The sequence below is a fragment of the Tiliqua scincoides genome, chromosome 6 (genome assembly GCF_035046505.1).
Source record: "Tiliqua scincoides isolate rTilSci1 chromosome 6, rTilSci1.hap2, whole genome shotgun sequence".
Lineage (NCBI taxonomy): Eukaryota > Metazoa > Chordata > Lepidosauria > Squamata > Scincidae > Tiliqua > Tiliqua scincoides.
The window spans coordinates 47,039,545-47,067,034 of NC_089826.1; the positions used below are offsets into that span (position 1 = coordinate 47,039,545).

Sequence of the window (27,490 nt, forward strand, 5' to 3'; positions counted from 1 at the left end):
ATGCAACATGTAGTGCTTTGAAAGCTGAGGTGAGGCTCCATGCAAAACTTAGTGCTTTGCACCCCCTCTAGCTAAGCTACTGATGGGCTCTGATGTTACTTCGAGCTGCAACAGATTTGGTTGTCCTGGTAAGCCTCACAGCTGCTGCATGTGACCCTTCTCCCTCTTGCTGCTTCTGTCCCGACTCTCTTGCAGTCCATCCCACCCCTTCCTGCCTTGCTTACAGATGGAATGGGGACATCAGGGGAGTGGTTAAAGAGAACTCCGACACACACACACTCTGGCAGCAGCATCTTTTTTTTACCACAGTTGGCTTTTTAAAGAGAATGACTCGAAACTTGAGTCTTTTTGAGTCACAAAAACACTCTGGGCAACTTGGAAAGTGCTCATGTTATGCCTCGTTTTTGAGTTGAGTCGCGGGGGAGCAAAGACTCATGACTCGACTCATCCCTGTCTAATACCGCTGTTATTGCCATTTGTTTTAATGGCAGTCCCTGTCTAATACCACTGTTATTGCCATTTGTTTTAAAAACATGTTGCAACAAATCAATCTGTCTTCTTCACAGGAAAGGTGCTGGAACAAGATAAAGTCAAGCTCCAAAATAATAATAATAATAATAATAATAAGAACATAAGAACATAAGAACAGCCCCACTGGATCAGGCCATAGGCCCATCTAGTCCAGCTTCCTGTATCTCACAGCGGCCCACCAAATGCCCCAGGGAGCACACCAGATAACAAGAGACCTCATCCTGGTGCTCTCCCCTACATCTGGCATTCTGAATTAACCCATTCCTAAAATCAGGAGGTTGCGCATACACATCATGGCTTGTACCCCATAATGGATTTTTCCTCCAGAAACTCGTCCAATCCCCTTTTAAAGGCGTCTAGGCTAGATGCCAGCACCACATCCTGTGGCAAGGAGTTCCACAGACCGACCACACGCTGAGTAAAGAAATATTTTCTTTTGTCTGTCCTAACCCGCCCAACACTCAATTTTAGTGGATGTCCCCTGGTTCTGGTATTATGTGAGAGTGTAAAGAGCATCTCCCTATCCACTCTGTCCATCCCCTGCATAATTTTGTATGTCTCAATCATGTCCCCCCTCAAGCGTCTCTTTTCTAGGCTGAAGAGGCCCAAACGCCGTAGCCTTTCCTCATAAGGAAGGTGCCCCAGCCCCGTAATCATCTTAGTTGCTCGCTTTTGCACCTTTTCCATTTCCACTATGTCTTTTTTGAGATGCGGCGACCAGAACTGGACACAATACTCCAGGTGTGGCCTTACCATAGATTTGTACAACGGCATTATAATACTAACCGTTTTGTTCTCAATACCCTTCCTAATGATCCCAAGCATAGAATTGGCCTTCTTCACTGCTGCCGCACATTGGGTCGACACTTTCATCGACCTGTCCACCACCACCCCAAGATCTCTCTCCTGATCTGTCACAGACAGCTCAGAACCCATCAGCCTATATCTAAAGTTTTGATTTTTTGCCCCAATGTGCATGACTTTACACTTACCAACATTGAAGCGCATCTGCCATTTTGCTGCCCATTCTGCCAGTCTGGAGAGATCCTTCTGGAGCTCCTCACAATCACTTCTGGTCTTTACCACTCGGAAAAGTTTGGTGTCATCTGCAAACTTAGCCACTTCACTGCTCAACCCTGTCTCCAGGTCATTTATGAAGAGGTTGAAAAGCACCGGTCCCAGGACAGATCCTTGGGGCACACCGCTTTTCACCTCTCTCCATTGTGAAAATTGCCCATTGACACCCACTCTCTGCTTCCTGGCCTCCAACCAGTTCTCAATCCACGAGAGGACCTGTCCTCTAATTCCCTGACTGTGGAGTTTTTTCAGTAGCCTTTGGTGAGGGACCGTGTCAAACGCCTTCTGAAAGTCCAGATATATAATGTCCACGGGTTCTCCCGCATCCACATGCCTGTTGACCTTTTCAAAGAATTCTATAAGGTTTGTGAGGCAAGACTTACCCTTACAGAAGCCATGCTGACTCTCCCTCAGCAAGGCCTGTTCGTCTATGTGTTTTGAGATCCTATCTTTGATGAGGCATTCCACCATCTTACCCGGTATAGATGTTAGGCTGACCGGCCTATAGTTTCCCGGGTCCCCCCTCTTTCCCTTTTTAAAAATAGGCGTGACATTTGCTATCCTCCAATCTTCTGGTACCGTGGCTGTTTTGAGGGACAAGTTGCATACCTTAGTCAAGAGATCAGCAACTTCATTCTTCAATTCCTTAATAACCCTTGGGTGTATGCCATCAGGGCCCGGTGACTTATTGATCTTTAATTTATCAATGAGGTCTGAAACATCTTCTCTTTTAACCTCTATCTGACTTAACTCCTCGGTTAGGAGGGGCCGTTCGGGCAGCGGTATCTGCCCGAGGTCTTCTGCCGTGAAGACAGATGCAAAGAACTCATTTAATTTCTCTGCCATCTCTAAGTCTCCTTTTATCTCCCCTTTCCCTCCCTCACCATCCAGAGGGCCAACCGCTTCTCTGGCGGGTTTCCTGCTTCTAACATATTTGAAGAAGCTTTTATTATTCCCCTTAATGTTGCTGGCCATGCGTTCCTCATAGTCTCGCTTGGCCTCCCCTATCACCTTCTTACATTTCTTTTGCCACAGTTTGTGTTCCTTTTTATTCTCTTCATTAGGGCAAGACTTCCATTTACGGAAGGAAGCTTTCTTGCCCTTCACAGCCTCTCTAACTTGGCTGGTTAGCCATGCGGGCACTCTCCTGGATTTAGTGGAACCCTTCTTTCTTTGCGGTATACACCTCTGCTGGGCCTCTATTACTGTTGTGTTAAGCAGCCTCCATGCACTCTGGAGAGATTGGACTCTTTTTACCCTCCCTTTCAACCTCCTCCTAACCAGCCTCCTCATTAGGAGGAGGTTGAAAGGGAGGGTAAAAAGAGTCCAATCTCTCCAGAGTGCATGGAGGCTGCTTAACACAACAGTAATAGAGGCCCAGCAGAGGTGTATAATAATAATAATAATAATAATAATAATAATAATAATAATAATAATAATAATAATAATAATAATAATAATGAAGTCTAACAGAAGTCCAGGTTTTCACAGAAGTTCAAGAGAATTTCACCTCCCAGGTGTCCCTCCCCTGCCAAGTTGTTCCTATGGTAAAAAAAATATTGATTTAGGAAATATTCACACTTGGATATATTTCTAAGTTATGAACGTGCTGGAATCCCTAGCATGTATGCACTACTGAAACAGAGACGCCTGCGTTGGCTCGGTCATGTCGTGAGAAGGGATGATGGGCGGATCCCAAAGGATCTCCTCTATGGAGAACTCATGCAAGGAAAGCGCCCTACAGGCAGACCACAGCTGCGATACAAGGGCATCTGCAAGAGGGATCTGAAGGCCTTAGGAGTGGAACTCAACAAGTGGGAAACCCTGGCCTCTGAGCGGCCCGATTGGAGGCAGGCTGTGCAACATGGCCTTTCCCAGTTTGAAGAGACACTTGGCCAACAGTCTGAGGCTAAGAGGCAAAGAAGGAAGGCCCATAGCCAGGGAGACAGGCCAGGGACAGACTGCACTTGCTCCCAGTGTGGAAGGGATTGTCACTCCCAAATCGGCCTTTTCAGCCACACTAGACGCTGTTCCAGAACCACCTTTCAGAGCGCGATATCATAGTCTTTCGAGACTGAAGGTTGCCAACTACTTTTTATGAGGCTCAAGCTCAGAAAGCCCATAATCTGCTTTCTAGTTGACACAGTTATACATTAAGACTATCTGATTTTAAATAAAATTGCTTAAGGCCTGACTTAACAAATGAACCAGCTAGAGGACATTTATATTCCACAAAATAAAAGTGCCTTTTTGAGGATCCCGAGAAGGTGAAAAATTACTTCAACACGCAAACATATTCTTATGTATGCGTGAGTGACACCTAACTGCGGGATCCAGCACATGCCCCATTGGCACCACTATGCCAATGCTGGAAAGCACTGACATAAGGAGTTAGGATTGCGCCCAAAATTACTTCCAAAAAACCCTAGAAACTGTTTCATAACAAATTCATAAGGTTTAATTGTTTCATAAGGTTTATAAGTTCTTTCCTGAGAATAAACTCCACTGTATACAATAGGACTAATTTCTGAGTAAACATTTATAGGATTATGCTGTAAAAGTCATACTGACAATCAGTGGCGTAGCTAGCAGGGGGGCGATCCACCCTGGGTGCCACCCTCAGAGGGAAGGTGACATTAGTGAGCAAAATTGTGGAAATCATGGTTTTTAGGAATAATACTATCATGTTCTATACTATCCAATGTGTAATTTACAGCAAAATGCAATGAATCATACGACATTGAAATATCAGTTCTATCAAAAGCTAAAGCCAAATAAACAGAAGAAAAACAAAACTGCCTTATGTCACAAAAAGTGGATTTCTTTAACTCTAAACTGACCAATGAGTCAGAACGTTCTAATGGGGTGTTATGACATAGCATGGAACCAATAAGATGCTATTATGAGTCAGCTCCCTTTTCCAAGTATCCTCCTCCTATTCCTTTGTGTGAGTGTCATCAAGTTGGTCACTTATTTTTGTTTGTTACTGATTGGATGGGTAACCTGTACTGCTTTATAGTAAAATAAAGTTAATGGGGTGGGGATGAAACCATGAGTTATCAGACCAGGTGACACCAACCCTAGTGATGCAATTGGCAGGAAGGTCAGGTGTTGTTGCACATGGGCTTAGACGACTTTTAAAGTGGATTCTACACACTCATGGTGGAGCGGACTATAGTCTATCAGTGGTAATTAACCATGATGGCTACATTGAACCTCCAGATGCAAAGGCAGTATGTCACTGACCACTGTGTGCAGGCGAGCAATAGCAGGGGAGGGTACTGATGATAATCCATTGCTTGTGGGGAAATATTCACTGCATTTATTTTCTGGCCATTATTATTATTCATTTCATGACTATTACTATTTCTCAACCTCACCTACCTTCACAGGGTTGTTGTGAGGACAAAAGAAGGGGATGAACCATGCACACTACCCTGAGCTCCTTAGAGGAAGGGTGGTAAAAACATGTGAAAACTATTAAGTAAATAAGTAATTTTCATAGGGGGTGACAAAAATTTATGGGCCCCAGGAGTCAAATGACCTAGCTATGCCACTGCTGACAATGATTTCAGTAGAGCACTGCCAGCTTTATTTTTATCTGATTCTTACTGTTAGTAGAAACCCATAGTAGTTTCACCCTTGCCTCCCATTTCTGTAATAAAGTTTCAATGGGAATTGAATATGCTTTGGATTTTAGCCTAAACTACAACCTACTTACTAGCTTTGAACACAAAGTGGAAGGAAAGTCATCATTTGGTCTTTTATTAAGTTGGCACAGGGAAGGGTGCATAAGTGCGTCTGTATAGATTCAAAAGCTGCAAGTTCCAAGTACCCAGAGGCATAGAGCTTGCTGTCAGCCCTGCCAATTAATCAGAAAGATAGCAAGCTTTGTTCTCTAACGTGTGATCAAATAAAACTTTATTTGATCACAATTAATTAAAGCTTATAGTCCTCATATAAGTTCTTCACATTTTATGACTGGCACAAGAACGACTTCTGAGTAAATTCCAGGCCTATCATTCCTTCCAATAGTAAAGTTGATGGCCCTGTGCCAATCAGTAGAGCAGTAAAATGAGGCCACCCAGAAGCCAGAAACCCCAGGTATGTAGAAAAGATGCCTTTCTTGCCCTTCACTCCAAAATGGGGCAATCTCCTCAAATGCTTGGGGGGGAAATGGGTGCACATGCATATGACCTCATGATCTATGGAACCCTAACAACATCAGGTCAGAACAGAACTACAAACTTTCACTCTGGCCAAGGAGCCATTAAAGTGCACACAGCACAAACTCAGGAACAAAACTGAAATTTTTCATTCTTCTCCCAAGCCAGGAAGGCAGCAGGGAATCTCCCAGACCGCACACTGAGCAGCAGAGTATCTTGCAAAGGAGCAAGTCATTTTCCTCCTCTGCAATATTCTCCTCTATTCAAGATGAAGTCTGGCAGATTCCCCACATTTTTCCCACACCTTGCAATACTTCTTGTAGGTCCCTACTTGTTCCTTCCAGTTTGTTGAACTCAATGCAAGGATGTTGCAAAGTATATCTTCAACCATCTCCAGCACAAAACATTTCTTTGAAAATTATTAAGTACATATATAAACTGCTTCTCAACAACAGTTCACAAAAGTGGTGTACATAGCAAAATATATGAAAAAGATGGTTCTGTCTTTAAAAGTCTCACAATAGTTTTGTTTATTCTAATTTATGAAAAAAATGAAAAAGTAATTAGACACATTATTTTGACAGTTTTCCAGATTGAAGGCATACAAATAGTGACTTATCAAGCTGCATGATTATTACATTAACTTGCCTGAATCTGATGCAAAGTACTGCAGTTAATCAGCTTTATCAACAGACTGAAGCAAGTTACCATATGGTAAGCATATGTTGAGGATAGGAAATGCTTCCTAAGAGGTATAGCCCTACCTCACTTGCAACCTCAGCAAAGCCATTCAGTCCACCAGTGGGATAATTTGAATTGCTAACAACTTCTAACTGAACCAGCATGGCATAGGCAGCAAAACTGGTTATCCCCATCAGGAGTCCGATTCAGTTTGGCTCTTCCCTGCACCAGTTCCACTTATCGTAGTTTAGCTCTTGATGAAGAGCACAAGCCTTATTTGCACCTAGAGAGCTGCAAGACCATGGTTCAGGGCTCAAAGTGGTAGGCTAGTTGACTCTAGGGAGGCAGAGATAGCCCAAATCTCCCTGTAGTTTCAACCCATTGATTCTAGTCCTGCTTACAAGAGCCACAGAGAGCACGTCCTTCTGTGTGACAGCCTTCCAGATTTATGAATATGACTATCATATTTCCCCATTGTCTTCTCCAAGTTTTAATCAATTCTCATAGGATTTGGTTTCCAGACCCAATACATATAGCAGTCATTTTCAACTGCTGTGCCATGGCACATTGGTGTGCTGTGAGTGGTCCCACAAGTGTGCCACAGGAATTTGGGGGAAGGTCATTTATTAGTAGGGCCAATGGAGAATGTGAGCCCCCCACTGGCAGAATGGTGTGCCTGGCCAATTGTCAAAAACCTGATGGTGTGCCTTGACAATTTTAGTGCCTTGTGAGTGTGCCCTGAGATGTAAAAGATTGAAAATCGCTGACACAGAGCGCTCAAGCCCATCTCAAATCATTTTATATCTTTCTTGTATTGAGAGTTTATCCAAGTATCTTTCTCTAGCCATGAAATTTCTCATCCAAATATTGGTGCTAGAGGTATACCTAAAGAACTGCAAGTTTAAGTGAAATTTTGTACAGGTACTTGTATTTCTTGAACAGCAGCTTCCCTAGCAGCATGGCAAACTTTTCCAGAAACTGAAGAAAGTTGAGAAGCAGCTCTCAAAAGGAAGAAGTCAGAGATTCCACTGAGCAATCTCAAGTCTTTGAGCATGCCTAAGCAGCTCTTTGAAACCAAACCTGTACGCATGTGTGTTTTTAAAATGATTACCCTTCAGATGTGGTTGGGCATTACAAAACCTTTTAGGAAAACATCTTGCACTAGCTCTTTCTCGGAATGCAATACTTCATTTCCCTTTCTCAGGGAAAAACCATGTATTCTTGAGAAATTTTGTATTTCATGTTTCTTATTTTACCAGTCCTAATTGCTTGTTTCCCAATCGAGTGAGTACATAACACTTCTCTTTTCATACTTTCTTAAAGTAGTGTTTAGTTACTATTTTTAACTGCTATGATTATTTTTGCAGTTGTGATTTTGTACTTTTAAGGTATAAACTGCCTTGGGGAAATTTTTTTATGAACAGTAGTGCAGAGCTATTTGAAATTTAAAATATATATATATATATATACACAGGACAATATTTTTCAAGATCTCATGTTTGCCCCCTGCCATTGCTGGGCATACACTGGTACAACATCAAACGAGATACCAACCCAAGATCAGTGCACAAACGTATCTCATTATAGTCTCCTTATCCTTGAATCTTTTCAAAACATATTTGTGACAAACAGGAGATCTAGAGTGCTAAAATCGTCAAGAGACTGAGATATCCCACTTTCAATCACAAATCCATTTCATTTCACAGAAATGTCCTCATCGTTCCAAAACCTACCCTTTAGGTCCTCCCAGAGAAGCCTTTGCTCTTTACTCAGTTTACTTTTCCATCAGCTAACGTCCTTATTCACCCTCTATGATGTCAAGAGCACATGTTTTCAAACACTTTTAATGAGTCTTCTGTGCCAGTGCCCATTAAGTAGATAAATTGCTTCAGTTTAAATATAGTTTGCCAGGTCACTAAGTACTTATAAATCCTAGTTTTATCGAACTGTGGTTCTCCCCACCATCTATTTTGCATGCCACCTTGAGCACTCTGTTTATCTGGAGGGAAAGATGGAATATAAATCATTCAAATAAATAAATAATGATAATTATGTTATAGTAACATTCCCAAAGAGTAGAATAGTTCTAGTATAAAGTTAAAGCAATGCATCACAGAGTAGCTTTGTGGCAGACAGGCACAGTCACTGGAGGGGGGAAGGAATATAAAGCAGACATGACTTGGCTTCTCTTCACACCCAGACAACAGCACCCAGTAGGAAAATGAAATAAGAAAATAATCAAGAATTAATTGCTTTCTTTCAAGAACAATCACATTTCTCAATTCAGATGCAACATTGCCAGCCCAAAAACCTTGGCTTGTAGCCAGCACTCAAATAGCAATTTCCCAGTTCAGACATCACAGAGAACTATGATTGAAGAAATCAGGAAGTTTACAGTTCAGTTGGGTTCTATGACAAGACAACGACTGAGGAAGCGCTCAGGCACACAGCTCACTCCTGGTCCAAGAAAGCACTACTTTTGGGGCCAAAAACATTATGTTCAATCTTGGCCCTTGTTGAATATTCAGCACCCCAATAACACTTTTATTTTCTGCCATTTAGCAGGGGTAGGATTCCCCAACCAGAATCACAAAACATACAAGAAAATTACTCAGTATGAGCAGTGTCACATGTCAATATGGAACTTTGGGATGTGACCATTTTCACTATAAAGGAAATAGAACAGTGCCAAACATTCATAATATTGAGGTTTTGATAGGAGTACAACGATTCTGAAGAATGCAGAAAAATCCTACCTGTTACTTTTTCTTCCTGTCTCATCTTAGCCATTACTGTCCTGATCTGCTGCTGCCACAGCATCATTTTGTTTTCCTTGACAGAACACTGTCTGCCCTTATTTGTTCCATCTCAACGCTGTGGGTTGACCCATATGCTGATGTGCATTAAAAGACTTAAAGTCGTGTTGATGTACGTGATCATTTTACTATTTCCATTTCCATTCTACCTTTCACCTCACATGTCCCCAAAACAAGTAAAAGCATGTAATTAATAACATAAATCATAATAAAAACATTCCAAACATCAAACACAGGGACTCAAAAAAACAAATTATCTTACAGTTACATCGGACATCAACCATTAATCATCAGAGCCAAGACAACACATGCAGTCTTCAGTACTTTCATGTTAAAGGGAAGGAGAGAGGAAATGCCTCAGCTGTCTCCAACAGGGAGTTCCACAGCCTACAGTCAGGGAAGGCCCAGTTCCATATGCACGCTAACCTAAACCTCTTCAGTGATGGCATGTGAAACAAGTCCTCCCTGGAAGATCTTAATAGGCAGGCAGTTACACCTGGTAGAAGACAAGTCCTTAAGATATCAAGGGCTGAAAAGCAAAAGACTTTAAAAAGTAGGACCAGCACTTTGAAGTGGATCCAGAAACTAACAGGAAGCCAGTATAACTCCTGCAAGCAGTCTCCACTCAGGGTACGTGCTGCTGCACAGACCCCTTCCATGACTGCAAGACTGTTTCTAATAACTCAACAATGATATTGTATGTCATCATCTGACTTTTGGGAAAGCCAAGTGCCAAGTTGCATGGCTGCACAGCTTAGAGGGAACACTGCCCGCCAAGGTAGGGCTAAAATGTTCCTCCCTGCCATGACTCCTATCCCCAATCAGGCTGCAGCATACTTGGAACAAGCACAGATTTAAAACATCCAGAAATCTACCTTCTGAATGCTCCCCTCAAAATAACCAAAAACAGAGGTACTAGGAAGGATGCAAAAGATGTTCCCAAAACCAAACCTCATTCCACTTCAGCACCAACTCACACACATCAAACAGGCCCCAAAAATTACTCGTCAACACATGGATCGTGGGTTTGCACATCGCTCTTTCACAAGTATAATTAATACAATTAGTTACACATTTATATCAACAAATCTAGAAGCCAAAAACCTTGAGCTTAAGGAATTTATTTTCTGATGTTGTAACATGAACATGACCTTCTTGTTGGCATCCTTCAGTCTCGGAAGACTATGGTGTCACGCTCTGAATGGTGGTTCTAGAACAGAGTATCCTCTCCAGTGCGTGAAGCCTGGGTAAAGTAGGTATGGAGGATAGGCTGTTACCCATGCAGCAAATCCCCCCTCTCCACGTCACTGAAATGGTCCAATGGAAAGGCAGAGGCCAATACGGTTGGTTCCAGCGGCGTCGCAGGAGTTGCCAGAACGTGATTGTGTTCAGCCACAAACTGCCTCAGGGACTCCGGCTCCAGATTTTGCCTCAAGGTTGACTCCTGAAGCCTTTTCCATAACTGGATGTAGCCACAAGGCAGTGGAGGTTTGGGATCAGAGTTTTCCTTCTCTCAGATGAGCTGCCTTCCCAGGCTGACGAGTCCCATCTACCCGGTGGCTGTTTAGTCGCCTCTTATGACAAGTACAGCCAAACTGAGGGCCTATTCTAATCCCCAGCCCCCAGGGGACATGACCATAACATTTTTAAAGGAAAACCTCAAGCCTGAGATTAAACCGATCATTTCAGTATTAAGTTTTAGCACAACTTAGGAACTAAATATTCATGAAGTGTTAATAAGAACATATTTGTCACTCTTCATCTAAAAGCTGCCCAGATGAAAATTATTCTGGGCCTTAACATGCAGGTGAAATGTAATAAAGGCAGCTATAAAATAACCCACTATTGAATTTGGAATTCAGATCCCTTACTTAAACATCTAGTAAATAACCCAGTTTGTTTACATGACCCTGCAACTTTCTTTATAGTTTTTCCATAAAGAAGTTACTATATCCATTCCCTTTATTTTGCTTTACAGCATTTGAATGGAGTCCAGCACCACAAGGAAGTTGAATAAGCTGTTTTCGGATGGTAGTGGCCTCATATAAATTCACCACTACTGGTAAAATATTCAGAACAATGCTTGCAGATTGAAAATAGCACACACTCAAACTCACCAAAAGCTTTTCCTGTCCTTGTATCATTCAAAAAACTCATTTAGTGCAAATGCCACTTACTGTTTAAATACTATGTTTGGATCCAACAGATTATGCAGTTAGGGGTTATGTGACTTCCAGTGACAGCCCACAAAAAACCCTCAGGAGCAGAATTTCAGTAGGTTCAAGGGCCTGGAAAAGTCAACTCGTCCCCCCTCCCCCATCATGTTGCTTTGGATTCCAGCCCCTGAGGCCCAAATCAAACATGCACTTATTCTGTGCCAGCATTCTGCCCCCATCGCCCACCCCTGACACACACAGCTTTCCCCATTCCCACTAACCCACACCTCCACAGCACTAGTTTTGGTGGCACTTGCTAGATGCCCAAAAGGCCTTCTGCCCATAGCTTTCCCCATCATTTGCTCCCCCATTCTCCACATGGGACAGCATTTACCTGTATCCTCCCAACACTTGCTGCGAAGACTCAAAAAACATCAGATTGAACACAATTGTAGAACTCTTCCAATATGAACAGTCCTGGCATAAGGGAAGCAGACTCTCCTGAGTCAACAGGCAGCAGGTCAAGGACCACTTCTTCACTGTCACTCACTTCTTCCCCTATGCTCCTCAGTGCAGCAGCGCAGCTCCTTCACTGCATCACTTCTGAGCTCCTAAGCCGAGAAACAACCATGCCACAGCCAACGCAGAAGAACTGGTTCAGGATGTTAAAGAAGTTCCTTGACTTTGTACCTGCTTGCCTGCAGGTCCCAGTAGCAGCCCATGTATTTCAGCTTCTCCAGAATATATCAGAACTGTTTCGTATTTCAGTAACCTTTGGAGAGATCCACCTGTACTGCATCCTCCCGTCAAATATCAATAGATGTCCTGAGTACCTCCTCAGTCCATGAAGGACTCCTTGGACAGTGAGGACATGCCCCACTGCTGAGAAAAACAGCCTGAGTCACCCCATCTCCAACCAAACCCAAGATGAGGCTCAGTGGCAAAGTTCTTAGATCCACAAGTCAAATTAGGTCTTTTTCCATCTCTCCTACTTGCCACAAGTGACAGAGCAGAGACAGCTGCCTTCTAAACGCGGGACCAGAAAGAATAGGAGCTGTGGTGAAAAGGGCTCTCCAGGAGGATTGCCTAGGATGTCGTCTTACCTACCAAACTCAAAGATATCAAGATCCATGCAGGTTTTACAACCACGTATTCAAACACACATGTGGAAAAATCTAAACTCACAGATTAGAAGCATCAGAAGTGGCAAAGAGATACTTTGATATTCCATGAAACAAAACCCATGGGATAAGGAAATTCATGTGGGTACTACTTCCTTACATGCATTTATTCCATGGAAAATGTCCATTACTGCATGAATTTCTGCAAATGTGGTTTGGGCCTAAGTGTGCAGAGCATACCAATTTAGAAGATAGTATGCTAACGATGGATGATGAATTTTGGAGCTGATGAAGCTTTAGCAGGTGCACATGTGTGTGTCATATTGTATTCATAAACAGCATAAACTGCTTCAGCATCAGTGTGCATTTTCCGGACACACCAACCTCTATTTAGTGAACAACTGCCACCCCCAATAGGAAGTAGCACTCGCTCTGAGATCTCACAGCAACTCCTCCCTTTGCAAGTGCTAGCTGCATAAAAAGCTGTAATGGGTTTTAACTAGGTCACATGTCATATGTCAGTCACTCTTGTCCTATAATGTTCCTTGTACCAGTTTCAGAGAAGGATAGTAATTAGAACATCATGATTGTTAGTACAGTGATAGTAGATTTGGATCCGCACCTCCATACTACTAGAAACATCACACCAATGGGAAAAAAATTATTTAAAAAAATAAAAGACATTAATTGCATTTTTCTTTTTTGCTGGGGGTCAGGGCACAGCTCATAATGGAGATGCCTTCCCTTCAACACACCAACTTTACACACTTCCAACTTCCATGAAAATTAATAGTGAAATCACCTGACAGCGGCCTCTTTAGATATGTCAAGAGATTAGTTGCTTATCATCCCTTGGCAGAGAGATAATAAACATAACTCCCATGAACTATTTCATACTATGCATGATCTTCCTGAAAATGGTCCTAGCAAAACAATTTCAGCACAAATCTGAATAGCTGTATCTAACTGAAGTACCTGTTTAAACTATTGTTGAAGACTAAGAAACAAAGTATTTTTACAGCTGCAATAATATTATCCATTATTTCATGACTCTTCACCACCAGACCAGGACTCACTTTACTGCTTTCCAAGGTGCATTTTTCCGCTATGAAGAGAACTATTTCCTTTACAGAAAGCTAAACAAGGGTCAAACTAGACAAGACAAGAAATGCATCATCAAAATGTTTGCGTTTTTACATTATCTTTCAGAGGCAGTTACAGGAAGCCTTGATTCGAACTGAGACTACAGCATTGGGAAGGGGCATTTAAGCTTCCATTGTGACACCAAAAACTGTCCCACTCATTGCTGGTTTCCCCAGACATGCATGCATTGGCATCCTTCAGTCTCGGAAGACTATGGTATCGCACTCTGAATGGTGGTTCTGGAACAGAATGTCCTCTCCAGAGCACAAAGCCTGGGTAAACTACATAGATATGGAGGATAGAGTGTTACCCATGCAGCAAATCTCCCCTCTCCATGTCGCTAAAATGGTCCAATGGAAAGGCAGAAGCCAATACGGTTGGTTCCAACGGCGTTGCAGGAGTTGCCAGAACATGACTGTGTTCAGCCATGAACTGCCTCAGGGGCTCTGGCTACAGATTTTGCCTCAAGGTTGACTCCTGAAGCCTTTTCCATAACTGGATGTAGCCACAAGGCAGTGGAGGTTTGGGATCAGAGTTTTCCTTCTCTCAGATGAGCTGCCTTCCCAGGCTGACGAGTCCCATCTACCCGGTGGCTGTTTAGTCACCTCTTACAACAAGTACAGCCAAACTGAGGGCCTATTCTTATCCCCCAGCCCCTAGGGGTGACATCTGGAATGTCAAGACTTGCGCGTGAATTGGATTAAAGTGAGGGAGAGGTGCACATAGTCAGCCTCACTTTCTCACTCATACTGTTCCTCACTCAGAAGGAAAAAGGTAATGTAGACGCAAACAAAAGTTGTTTTTTTCCCAGGGAAAATATCAGTCTTGATTAGGAAATTTTCAGCAGGAAAATGTCACAGGGAGAGAAGAGTTGCACCATAGTCCAGATCACCATGCTGGTATTTAACAAAGAAAATGCTGAATGGCACTTCTACTGAAATACACTTCTCATCATATCTACTCTGAACCTAAATAAGTCACAGGAATTCCCTGTCCCCCAAAGGGCTCATGATTTAAAAAAAGAGATGCAGAAGAGATACAGTCATTGGTGTTGTCCAGAGTAGGTATGCATTTCTGAATGAGTCCTAGAGGCTTCTTTACTTTTTTTATATATGATCAAGTTTCATAATGACAGAATTTTCAAATTAATTTTGCATTTGCCTTGTATCAAGGTTTACTACATTAACATTCTGTGCAACTTCTGCCAATTAAAAAGGTAATCTTCCTAGAAAGACTTAAACTGCAACACACAATGACTTGAAATGGACAGAAAAACCAAAATAAGGAGTTATTTGTTATGTATGTAAGTTATGCAGGATCAAAATCCTGCATAACTGATTGGTCCAGACTTATGGCTGGCTAGTCGGGTGATGGATCAAAATCCTACCATCCGATTGGCCCTCTAGTTAAGGTTTCAACTGCCCCAATCATGGGAAGTCTGGGCATTGCTAAAGGCTATAAAAGCAAGGGGTGTTTGCCTTGTGTTTCATTGCTGGGTTCTGTTCTGAAGATGGAATAAACATATTGAGCCGTTACCTCTATGCCTTCCTTTATTCACATGGATCCACTATATAACATTATTAATTCTTCTTTTTGACTTATTTCAAGTATTATTTACTTATCTTTATGAACATAAAAGTATTTTGCCACCCACTATGAGTCTGTTGGCAAGATTTAGATTGCATTTACAATGCTTAAAACATTCAACTTTCAAAAATCACATTCCTTTCATTTTTATTGTATTACGTTTCCTGAAATTTGAATGTGTATGATATAAAAAGAATGTTCAGCTCCTTTCTTTGAAGTGTAATTCAGTGTTCTAAGGAGAATCCAACAGTTCCAAGGAGAATCCAACATTGTACCTGACTCCATGCTAGAGTTGGGTACCATACTACCCCTGCTAATTGGGTAAGAGGCACTTTTTCAAGTGGGTGCTCCTTTTTTTAGCAGGGGGAGAGTAACTGGCCCACCTCACCCCAGCACTGTCTGTTCTAGTGGCTGTCTGCTGGTATTCATTTGCATCTTTTTAGATTGTGAGCCCTTTTGGGACAGGGAGCCATTTAGTTATTTGATTTTTCTCTGTAAACCGCTTTGTGAACTTTTAGTTGAAAAGCGGTATATAAATACTGTTGATTGATTGTTGATTGATTGACCTTAACCAGCATCAGGATCCCACTGGGGTTATCAAAGCTGTTGTTAAATAGAAACATATATGCATTCACACTGTCTCTAAAGCCGCTTTCATTTACATTTCCCAGAAAGGGATAAGGATAGCCATTGCTGAGCTACATATAGAATCAATTTACATGTATTAACCATTTCTGTCTAGCAACAGGTGTACACATTTATTCTTGTTGCATATATGCAATGTTGGGCAGAAATGGCTTAACTAGGTTTAAGTCAAAAATGGTCCCCAACTTAACCATTTCATTCACAAGCTATAAGCATAGAGCAAGCTTTTTGGAAATTGAGAGGGAAGGGTCGGCAAAAGACAAAATTTATCACACTCTTTGCAACAGCAATCAAATTCCCTACTACTGAGAACCATTTTCCCCAATTTTGTTCTCAGAAATACCAGAATGAAGGTAAAAGGCTACAACAGCATGCAGACAATGTCATCTAATTACATGATGCATGAAGCCAAATGTGAATGAGGACAATGCTTCCTGCCCTCACTTTGGCATCTTCTGCAGGCAGGACCATAAAAAAGAGTGAAGAGATTTGAGCACAGAGTAGGGGTGGGAAGTTTTATGACAGAATTTGCCCACCTAAAGCTCCCCTCGCCCATTTTCATCCAGGAAGAGTGTTCCTGAGATAGTAAGGAATCTTTAATCTTAAATAAATAAAGGAACTGTGAAGAGATGAACTAGTTTACTAAAGTCAAGAGCAAACTACTGCTACTGCTATTTGAGAAGGTTAAGAGACAAGTGCATCGTCTCTCTAATGCTGTAATACTATACAATGGAATTTACTTCTGAGGAGACACGCATAGAACTGTGTCATCATTCATTAACACCTACAGACAGTTCATCGATAAGCCACCCAAGTTCTTCTGTGGGCAAACTTTCACAGAATTTCAGTGTGTCAGTCAATCATATGACTAACTATCTTGCCTGAAGATCAAAAGGGCTTATAAATACTTTCCCAGGCCTCCTAATGCCTTATAATGCATTAAAAACGTCACTTCCAGTTTTTCGAAAACATAGTAAGTTGCTTGTTTTTAGCTCTTAGTATGAGCCCAGCAGAGGCTGTGGGCGGACATTCATGACCTCTGCTGAGCTCAGAAGACCCTCCGGAGGCAAGGGGAGTGGACCTCCCCTCGCCACCAGAGGAAGCGTGTGCGCCGGGGGGGGGGCCTGTAGACCCAATACATGGATAAATGAATCTGCGGACATGGGATCTGCAGATATAGGGCCCCCTCTGTACTCTCAAGAATTACACAAAGAATTGCAACAGTCGGTAGCCAGCGTACAGGAAGCAACCTTGGCCTTACACAGGAAATAAAAGTTAGACAGCGACACTGAAAAGAGCACAATGACTTAAGCCTGCTACCCTAATACAAACTATGAGTTAAGCATTGCTTTGGAATAAATTATTTCAGATATTTCAAATGCTTGTATTTCATGAAAGCCCTTACCAGGATGTTTTTAACAAAATAAAAGATCAAGAAGTTAAAAACACAATTCAATGCAAGTCTACCCAGCAGTTTAATGGGACTTACACCCAACAAAGTATGTACAGAACTGCATGCTTAACACTGGAAACAGCAATGATTATGGTAACAGTTCTGAATGGCTTGCCATTGCATTCCTATTGAAATTAACAGGCAGCCCAATCCTAACCTGCCCTGGCACATTCAGGCTGCACAGCCCACATTGTATCCAGTGCAGGTCAGAAGGTGGTTAGAGATCTCCTCTGGGTAAGGGGATTTTTTTCCCCCTTCCCCCCAAGTAATGCCCCAGCCAGGCCTATGGGGCTACTCAGATCTCCACCAGCTATATAGCTGGTGGAATTCAGAGCAGGCCAGTGCAATGACAGGAGACCCTGAAAGGGATTAAGATATGGTGGTGGAGGCTTCTGCTGCTTAGGTTCCCCTCCTGTGCCCAATCTGCACCCTATTTCACCCACCCCCTGCCCTGAAACACTCCCTTCCTGCTTCCAGAACTGGCTTCCATTGTGCCATCATGTCCCAGGCCCTGTGCTGCTCAACTGCATGCTTACCTCCATCATCAGCCAGGCCTCTGTATACAGCATCAGTAGAGCAGTATAGGCTTCCCTATAGGCCTGTTTACTTGTATGGTGTCAGGTATCTGGGCCTGGTGTGAAGTAATCAGCTGCACCTGTTGCAGGTGGGAGTCACGTGACTCTGGGAAGATGTGTGCAGAGTCACGGAGGCTATGGTGGAGCGGTGCAATGCACCACTGGACAGCCAATCAGAGTGGGTCATAAGACTGTCTTGTGACTATGAGGTTGCCCTACTCTGATTGGCTGGCCCCGGTATATATGGGGCAAGCACAGACACCAAGGTGTAAGTTGTGGTTTTGTTGCTGGTTTGTGTACTGATTTTGGACTGCCTTCTTGTGACTGTGACCTGCTGTATCCCTGACTTCTGGACTGTTTGACTGACTACTCTTCTGCCTGCTCCTTTTACCAATACATGCTTCTGCAACAAGCAAGCCTGTGTCTGCTTCTTTGGCTCTTCCTGCTTCTGTGCTGTCTTCCTATGCTCCCGAGCCACTCTGCTATCGGGAAAGCAAGGACTATTCTCCCCTGCTGACCTGACACATGGTGTCATGAACATGCTTTACAGCATATTTGCAATGTCTTTGGCCTGCCAAAGGCGCAGATAGGATTGCACTCTGAATTTATGTTAGTCACAGTTAATTTATATTACTGATTTCAGTGGCATTTAGGCATGACTAACTTTGTTTGGATACAATCCAGTTTTTTTGAACCCAGTCTTCTCAGTGCTTTCAAATGAAATATTTATATTCTTAAATGATTGTAACAATTATTAATGACCCAAAACAAAGCTAGATCCTTGTCATCCAAAAAAGGTTTACAAATAAGTATGATGATAATTATCAACTAGTAATGCACCAGAGGGCTCAAGTAGGCAGGCTTAAAATTGATTTTCAATAAATGTATTTTGATTTCACAGCACCTTATTACCTTGAATTCCTGTCAGGCAGCAGCAAAATGCATGCTTCTTGTGTACTAATTACATGAAAAAATGCAGACTTGGAAGTTACTATGAAAAATATTATTCTTGTTGTGTAATGCAAGGTTAAAAAAGTCATGCCACACATGTAGATATTTGAAACAAGGGCCTTATTCCTTAAAAGTATAGTACACTTTGTTTATCCTCATTTGGAAGCTTGACTTTTAACAAGAAATTGCAGGCTCTGACATACAGTTAGTGTAGCAATTTGGTCACCCAATCAACCAATTTAAGCAGTTTAACAGTCACACTGTTGCTGTAGCATAGTTACTGAAACTGCAATCCTATGCAAGTTTACTCAGAAGTAAGTCCCACTGTGTTCTATGGAACATGCTTCAAGGAAAGCATGAATAGGATTGCAGCCTAAGAGAATGGGCTACAAACAGGAAGAAAGTTAAAATGTTGGCTTTGCAGTACATTCACTAGGAGCACAATCCTATGCTTGTCTACTCAGAAGTAAGTCCCATTGTCTTCAATAGAGTTTACTCTCAGGAAAGTGTGCACAGGATTACAACCTAGGTCATCAACCCTCTAGGAATGGTCTGCAGTCTCCAGGAACTTCCAACATCCGCATTCAGTTATCTGCAGACCAGAGGGTCTTCTGAGCCCAGCAGAGGCCGCAGATGTTGGTCCACTGCCTCTGCCGAGCTCAGACTGAGCTCAACAGCTCAAAACACGCAACTTTCAGAAACACAGAGAAACTGGGAGTGAGATTTTTAATGGAAGATGAAAAGTATGAGATTAAAAATGAGATTTTTTTTTTCATTTTAATTAAGGTATGAGGAGACCTGGGGAAATCCCAGAAGCTGCGTTTTTTCTTTTTTCATTGTAAAGTTCAGTCTGAGCCCAACAGAGGCCACAGATGGATGTGTGCAGCCTCTGCTGGGCTCAGAGGACCCTCCAGAGGCTTCCCCGGACCTCCTTATAAGGCATTAAAAACGTTACTTCTGGTTTCTCTCTGAAACAGGAAAACACGTGTTTTGAGTTGCAGAGTTCAGTCTGGGCCTGGCAGAGGCCATGTACAGACATCCCTGGCCTCTGCTGAGCTCAGAGGATCCTCTGGAAACAAGGGAAGCAAGGCTCCCCTTGGCTCTGGACGGGGGGGGGGGAGGCAAATGTTCATCCATATTTGCAGTTTCAGGTAACAGAACCTCCATGGACGCACGGGCGTCCTGTTATGCCTGTAACTCAGTCATAGTTGGGAATCCTATTATCTTTGTCCTATTGGGACTCCTATTGGGAATCCTATTACCTTAGACAAGCCAATCTGTGTCAGACCTCTTGTCTACATATGGGAATAACAACACCGACTTACTTCACAGGGTTGCTGGTATATAAAACTGCAGCACTAAGATGGAGATGTCTGCATGCAGAAGGTCCCAGGTTCAATTCCAACATCTCTCAATAGGGCTCAGCCATTTCTGCCCAACATCGCATATGTGCAACAGGGATCAAACCTGCGAGCTGGACAAAAATGAATTAAGAAGACCCTCAGAACTGAAACCCTGGAGAAGTTGTTGTGTTTAGACTACACTGAGCAGATGGACCAAAAGTCTTCAATAGTTTCCAAACTTCTCCTCTGAAGTTTGGGAAGCACCAAGTCTTTGTGGAGGTAGACAGAAGGCAGTGACACAGTCCTCAGGATCATGCTGCTACCAGGGACAGAGAGGAGGTTTCTACTTCCTGCACCAGCCTCTGGGAAGGGTGCAAGGATCTCCTCAGATGCCTCTGCAGGGCTCCCCAAGCCTTAGAAAAGTTTAAAATAATGATCAGAAACCATTTCCAGCTTTCAATCATGAAACCAGAAGTGGTTTCTGATTGTTATTTTTATTTAATTTTATTCTAAGGCTTGGAAAGCCTGGCAGAGGCATCTGCAGGGCTCCCCTCCCTTCCCAAAGGCCTTCCCCTCTCCCCACACCTTAAGGAGCCAAGGACAAATGCTTCCCTGGCTGGTGAGTCGCGACCCACCAGTTTGGGAACCACTGGTCTAAGTCAGTACAGGGTAGCTTTTTATTCTTACATTCTTAAGACAGTATGTATATAGCACTTTGAAAAGTCTAAAGCTGGGGTTTCTAGGGGATCCATGGCTATGCTTCAGGGGGTCCATGAATCAGGTGCAAAAAAAAGTTTGTGGATATGTATATATTTATATGTATTTTTCTGGGGAGGGTTTCTATAGATTTTAACAGATTCTCAAAGGGATCCATGACCCAGAGAAGGTTAAGGACCACTGCTCTAAAGCGCTACACTAATGTTAAGTACTATTATCAAGTAGATCATAAATTCTTACTAGTGAATAACCAAGAGTAGGATCAGAAGCAAGGCTGTAATCCTAAACATACTTCCTTAGCGGTCAATACCACTGAACTCAGTGGGGGTTATCCCCTCCCAAAAAAGTGCTCCCAAGTAAATGCACACAGAACTGAGCCATGAGATGCAAAGTCTTGATAGCATCACTATTATGACTGTTTGCTAACTGTGCCATATAATTGACAACTTTCTACAGGTAACTGGAAGCAGTTTTAACTTGCTTAAATTTAACCACCACACAAGGTTTAAGGGTAAAAAGCACTCTAATTGTATCAAATTAAAACTAGTCGAACCAGAATGAATAAGATCTTCTAAACAACAGATACATTAAATTTTCTTTAAGTGCTGGTTTTAGCTCAGCTTTATACTGGAATCTATTCCACACTGAGGAAGATAGGAACTACAATGAACCCTCATTCTAATGGACTAATGGAGGGAAGAGGTGTCTTTCAATGCTGAAAGTCCATTAAATTCAGGCACCCTTCTTCCCCATTAGTCTGTTAAAGCCCCTACCTTAGAAAGTTTCCTCAGCGCTGCTACTGTACTCACCCTCACCACCAAGGTGATCTAGGAATGAAGAAACATCTCCATTCCTAGAGTGCCCTATGTAGAGAAGAGCAGGGAGGCCAACATAAGAACATAACATAAGAACAGCCCCACTGGATCAGGCCATAGGCCCATCTAGTCCAGCTTCCTGTATCTCACAGCGGCCCAGCAAATGCCCCAGGGAGCACACCAGATAACAAGAGATCTCATCCTGGTGCCCTCCCTTGCATCTGGCATTCTGACATAGCCCATTTCTAAAATCAGGAGGTTGCGCATACACATCACGGCTTGTACCCCGTAATGGATTTTTCCTCTAGAAACTTGTCCAATCCCCTTTTAAAGGTGTCCAGGCCAGATGCCGTCACCACATCCTTTGGCAAGGAGTTCCACAGACCAACCACACGCTGAGTAAAGAAATATTTTCTCTTGTCTGTTCTAACTCTCCCAACACTCAATTTTAGTGGATGTCCCCTGGTTCTGGTATTGAGTCCCCTGGTTCTCGTGTTGGAACAGAACTCAAGCAGCCTTTTCCTTCACTGCTCGAGCACCAGTGCTGGAAGTCACATTTGTGCCACACAGAGAGCAAGTTATGCCACCAGGGAGGCCTGAGCTGCCCTGTCAACACCACAGTGGGAGCCCTGGCCACTGGTGGAGCACAGATGCCAAGCAGTGTGGGGGATGTGGGGAGGATGGTAGAAGGGCATGGGGGAGGCTTTCCTGGGAGGAGTGAGGGTGGAAGAGGGGAGGGACAGGCCAGGGGAGGGGGGTGGGAACAGCAGAGGCCCCCTCTGCTGAATCCTAATCTCACGTCAGGCTCGGAATCCCAACATAGTGCTTCTTGAGTCTGCATCAGCAAAGTAGCTGGCGCAGATTCAAGAAGCCCCGCTGAACAGGCTGGGGCATTAATCGGGGTGTAGGGATGAATATCCCCTTCCCCAAAGAGACCTCCAGCCTGCTTGGATTCAGCACAGGATCCAGTGGTAGCTGTTTAGCGTCATTGCTCTTGTGCTGAATAGGACTGGGTCCTAAGATAGGTCAGAATGGGAGGGGCTCAAGGACAGGCTTCTAGAATCCCTAGGTGCTAGTGCTGCCAAGCTCCTTTCTGCCCACAAGCAGGGTGTTCTAGGAACTGACAGTTCCTCAGGAACTGAGTTCCACAATTGTACTTCCTGACAGACTTGCCATTCCAGAATGGCCTCAGGAATGAAAAATAAATTTTAAAAATCCATTCCTAGAGTCTCCTGTTTGAGGACAGAAAAGAGATCAGCAGCATCAGCGACAAGGGAGCACTGCAGACACTGTTAATTCCAAAGTCTCTTGAAGAGGAATCAGTTAAATCATGTACAAAATTATACTTTATATAAATCAAAATAGCCTGCAATACAGGTATATAAAGAAACTTAAAAGAATTAGAAAGAAGGAATTTTATTACCCTATTATAAGTGCAATCCTAACCCGGCATTAGGCTGGCGCAAGGGAGGGTTACAAATGTGCCATAAAGCATATTTGCGTCTCCTTAAGAGCAAGCTGCGCCAGCACGTGGAGGTGCACTGAAGGGCGGAGGCTGCATCCAGCCTCCACGGCGGCCTGTTCTAGGTAGGTTGCTTCGGCCGAGCTTGGCCAATGCAGGAGTTTGGGGAGGGTGGTGGGAAGGAGGTGGGAAGGAAGTGTTTCAGGGCAGGGGGAGCGTGGTCCTAGGGCAGGGTGGGCAGGGAGCAGGGCTGGGACCCAGCTGATCCCAACCCCATTCCCTGAGCAGCACGGTGCGGCTGCAACCTCCTGAGATGGCACAAGTCCAAGGAGACCCACTGGGGCCATAGTGGCTTACCTGGATGTAAGGGGAAGAGTTTCCCCTTGCCTCCGGCTGAGCCACTTCTGGCACCAATCTTGTGTAGAATACAGCACAGGTCTCCTGGCCTGCATGTTCCAGCGCAAGATAGGATTGCGCTGCATGTTACTCAAGATTTTGTCATGCCACTATTGTACTTAAATACTTATAGAAATGGAACGGGTATTGAACAACAAGCAATATACAGGGATAGTATCTGTGTAAACAAAATGAAATATACCTCTCAGTGCTATTTACAATAGACAGTACTACCACTCCTATTACCACTCCTACTACTATAGTCACTACTATTACCAGCAAATGGCAGTTTTCAAACTCTGATATATGTATATTACAACTTCAGTACATATTTAAATCCCTTCTCTACCATCAGATAAAAGAGCTCCTTGTAGAATTCAAATATTAAATTGCCTCAGTAGGAAAGCCAATGCGTGTAGGTGCTTACAAAATGCTGGTCCAACCTTGTGGACAGATGAATACACACAGCTGTCTTACACTGTCACACCAGTATTTTCCACACTAGCTGGTAGCAGCTGTCCAGGCAGGGGTCTTCCCAGCCCTATCTGTAAATGCCATGGGTTGAATCTGGAGCCTTCTGTATACAAAGCAGGTGCTCCACCACTGAGCTATGGTATGGCCCTATTCCCCCTGAAGGAAAGAGAAGTTACAAATTACATAACAAATTGGGGAGGGGATCTGTTTAGTCTGGATTAAGGATTGTTGGTGCAGGTGCAATCCACAAACTACACAAACCCTCATGTTTAATGTATCTCACAGAAGCTCTGTTAAACTGGGTAAAGAGTAAACTTTTAAAGTAACAGCTTTTTTGTAAGCTACCAGAAGGAGTGAAACTGACCCTATTCATCCTAACATAGCTTCCATCCCAGTGGCTGTTGCTGGTCTTTCCTTTTGTGGTCCAGTGAGACTGTGAGCCTTTTTGAGGTAGAGAACCATCTTCCTATTCCTTTTGCCATGTCACTACTATGAGAGCTTTGTTGTTATATATAATATTTATATACAGTTTTACAATAACTAAAAATTTTTACACAGGAGTGGGCCACCTGGAATGTCTAGGATTCTGTTCACTGGGTATCATGCACATTCTATGAAGCCCTAAAAATTATGTCCAGGGAAACCAAAGGAGATGACATCCATCTCTTTTCTAGTGCAAAGTAGATGCTTTCCTGTGCTTAAGGTTAGTCTGAGCTGGGTTACCCACTCTTTTGATCACTATCCCCTGGCTCTTTGCAATTGCTCTGGTTAGAAACTGATTCCTAGGTTGCTCTTGATCAGCAGCTCTGGCAAGCTGCAGGTGCCATAAGTCATCACATTAGGAAACAGCAACAACAGGAATCTCTCATGCTAAATCTATCAGCACAAAGACCTATCCTACAAATAGTAAAAAGCTATTTTAAACATTCATTAACTTCATAATAGAGGACAAAGCATACAGTGCATATTTTGATTAGGAAAGCCCATACTTTAGTAATTTTTTGGCTGGTCTGAGTCTTCCTTGAAGTGCACATACTATTCAATACTGTGTCCACTTTTTCCTACTGCAACTTTAAGGATTCCCTGCCTTATGTATGCCTGTTTGGCTACTTCGTGCCTAGATGAAATCATGTATTTCTAGTTAACAAGGAAACTACTAAAACATTTTTCCCCTGCCTTAACATACACCACTGGAAAACAGAGTGTTTAAAAGCTGCCTCCATTCATAGTGTGGTTTCATGCGGCATATAACATTTCTGTTTGCAAAGGCTTCCTTTAAATGACATCGTAATAGAAGATCAAGGGGGGAAAATGCCTTAAAAATCTGAATAATGTAAGTCATATGGAGTTCGGAGGCTAAGCAAATTACACACCCTGGAGTTGCCCTCTGCATGAAAGAAGCCTTTCTCCAACTCTGCACAACCCCAGCCCAAGGGAACGTGCATTTGAGAGTTCTCTAAACATTTCAGGTACACTTCAAAGCTTGAAGTAATTCATATTTCCTATGCAGATTACCCTGTTTCCAGAATACACAGAATATAATTCATTTTCCAGAAATCCACACTACCTGTCAGATACAATTTGGGGGTGGGGGTGGAGGGAATCTGAACAGCCAGCCACTCTAGAAATGATCCACACAAAAAAGAAGGGGGGTGGGAGAAAAAAAACTGTTGGGGTTTTTAAGTTGGTGCCCTGCTACAGTTAAACCACAGGTGTAGCCATTTGGTCCCTGTTGCGTGTACGCAACCTGGAACAGAAAGGGCTTCACGAGGTTGCCAAGTGTGCTGGAGTGACACAACACAGGGTGAGATCGAATCTGCCCAGTCTCATTCATGTGGGCTTCGCTCTTTCCTCCCTCCCAGCGTTTCAAAGGCGCTATCCACAAGCCTCCAAAGGACAGGGAAGGCTTCTGGTGCCAGCGCTCGCCCTCGAGAAGAAGTTGTCACCTCTGCGATGCTGCACCGCAGCCCAGCCGCTGGAGCTTCGCATGCGGCACGGAAGAGAAGGCGAAGTCCTGCCTCGGGGCGCGACTCCTCCCTCCCTCCTTCCCTGCCCAGCGTGTGCCGCAAACGCCACGCCGCTGCTGCTCGGGGCTTCCAGACACAACAAAAACATGCGCGCCCTGTGCGTCCGTCCACGCGCGCACCGCCGGGCGCCTTACCGTTCTGCTCCTTGGCGCTGGCGAACTGGAACTTGCTGCCGAGGCTGGATTCGGTCTGGGCTGCCTGTCCGGGGCTGACCAGGGCAGATGTCAGCCAGAGAAGCCCGAAGAGGAGCATTTGGCAGGCCGGGGGGGGGGGGTTGCAGTCGCCTCTCTCGCGCGCGCACCGACGAGCGCCTGCGGCCAACTCAAGTCCTGCCCGGGTCTTTCTCCTTCCTCTCACCACCTCCACCAGCCGGCGAAGGCTGCGCGCCCGCTGGGGAGAAAGCAGCACTCAGCCGGCAGAGAAGCGCAGGGTAGTCCCCACATAATCCCATCCAAAGAAACTTTGCTGCCCCCTCCGCGGTCTTTCTCGCCCGAGTCTCCAGGGCTTCTCGCTCCAAGCTTCAAAGCCTGCCCTGCACTCCAAGCGGCTTGCAAGGACGCCACAATCGGGGGTGGGGGGAGGTGGAAGAGGCTGCGGGAGAAGAGGAAGAGCACCTGTCAGCTCCAGGGACGAGCAGCCTGCCCGGGGAGGGGAGGGAAGGAGCCCCTCGCGGAGGAAAACGCACCGCCACCTCCCTGCCAGAGCCAGCCAGCCTCTTGCGCCCTCCCGGTCTGGCTCTGGTGGGTGTTCTGGCGCCTGTTCCCTCCGCGCCTTCACGTGTTTCTGCCGTTCCCCCTCATCGTTCCGGGGCGGAGGGGGAGGGAGGAAGGTGGGGTATGGGAGGAAGCTGAGAGCTCAGAGGCAGGCGGGCGGGTGGAGAGAGACGGGCAGGCAGACCTCTTCCCTCGCCTCTCCCAAGCAACAGCAGCACCTGGTTTCAGTTTTGCGCCACAGAAGTTTGCTTGGCGAAGGAACCAGACCGGCCACAATGAGACGGAGGCGGGCGCCCTTCACCTCCAAGCCTCTGGCCACCTCCAGCCAGCCCCCCCCCCCGGGAAAAGGAGGTGTCTTCTGCTCCACCCCGAATTCTTGCGCGCCTGCAGCTCTCCAGCCTTCCCTTCCTTCTATGGTCTGATCTCAGCCCCGTCCTGCTCGCTCCTGGATTCTTCCCCCGCAGACGACGGCTTCAGCTTGCAAGCCTCGCCCCCCCCCCGTCTGGCGGGAAAAGGTGGTCGTGGAAAGGAGGGAGGAAGGAAGGAAGGAAGGAGCCCGTCCCCACCCCGCTCCTCACGCGACACCCAGAGGGGCTCCTGCAGTCACAGGAACGCGCGCCGGGACGGCCAGCCCGGCTGCG

At 44.4% G+C, this 27,490-nt stretch overlaps 1 protein-coding gene across 2 annotated transcripts in view; it reads right to left on the minus strand.

The window, feature by feature from the left end:
* Positions 1-27,151, minus strand: part of PDGFC (platelet derived growth factor C) — a 159,049-nt gene extending 131,898 nt beyond the window's left edge. The window contains exons 1-2 of one of the 2 annotated variants that reach the window (XM_066632228.1): positions 27,034-27,151; positions 26,271-26,727 (exon numbers count right to left, since the gene is read on the minus strand). In XM_066632228.1, the coding sequence (XP_066488325.1) occupies positions 26,271-26,388 (118 nt within the window). In that variant the 5' untranslated portion in view covers positions 26,389-26,727; positions 27,034-27,151. The remainder of the gene's footprint in view (positions 1-26,270; positions 26,728-27,033) is intronic. The other variant, XM_066632230.1, reaches the window with a different exon arrangement.
* Positions 27,152-27,490: the final 339 nt, after the last annotated feature.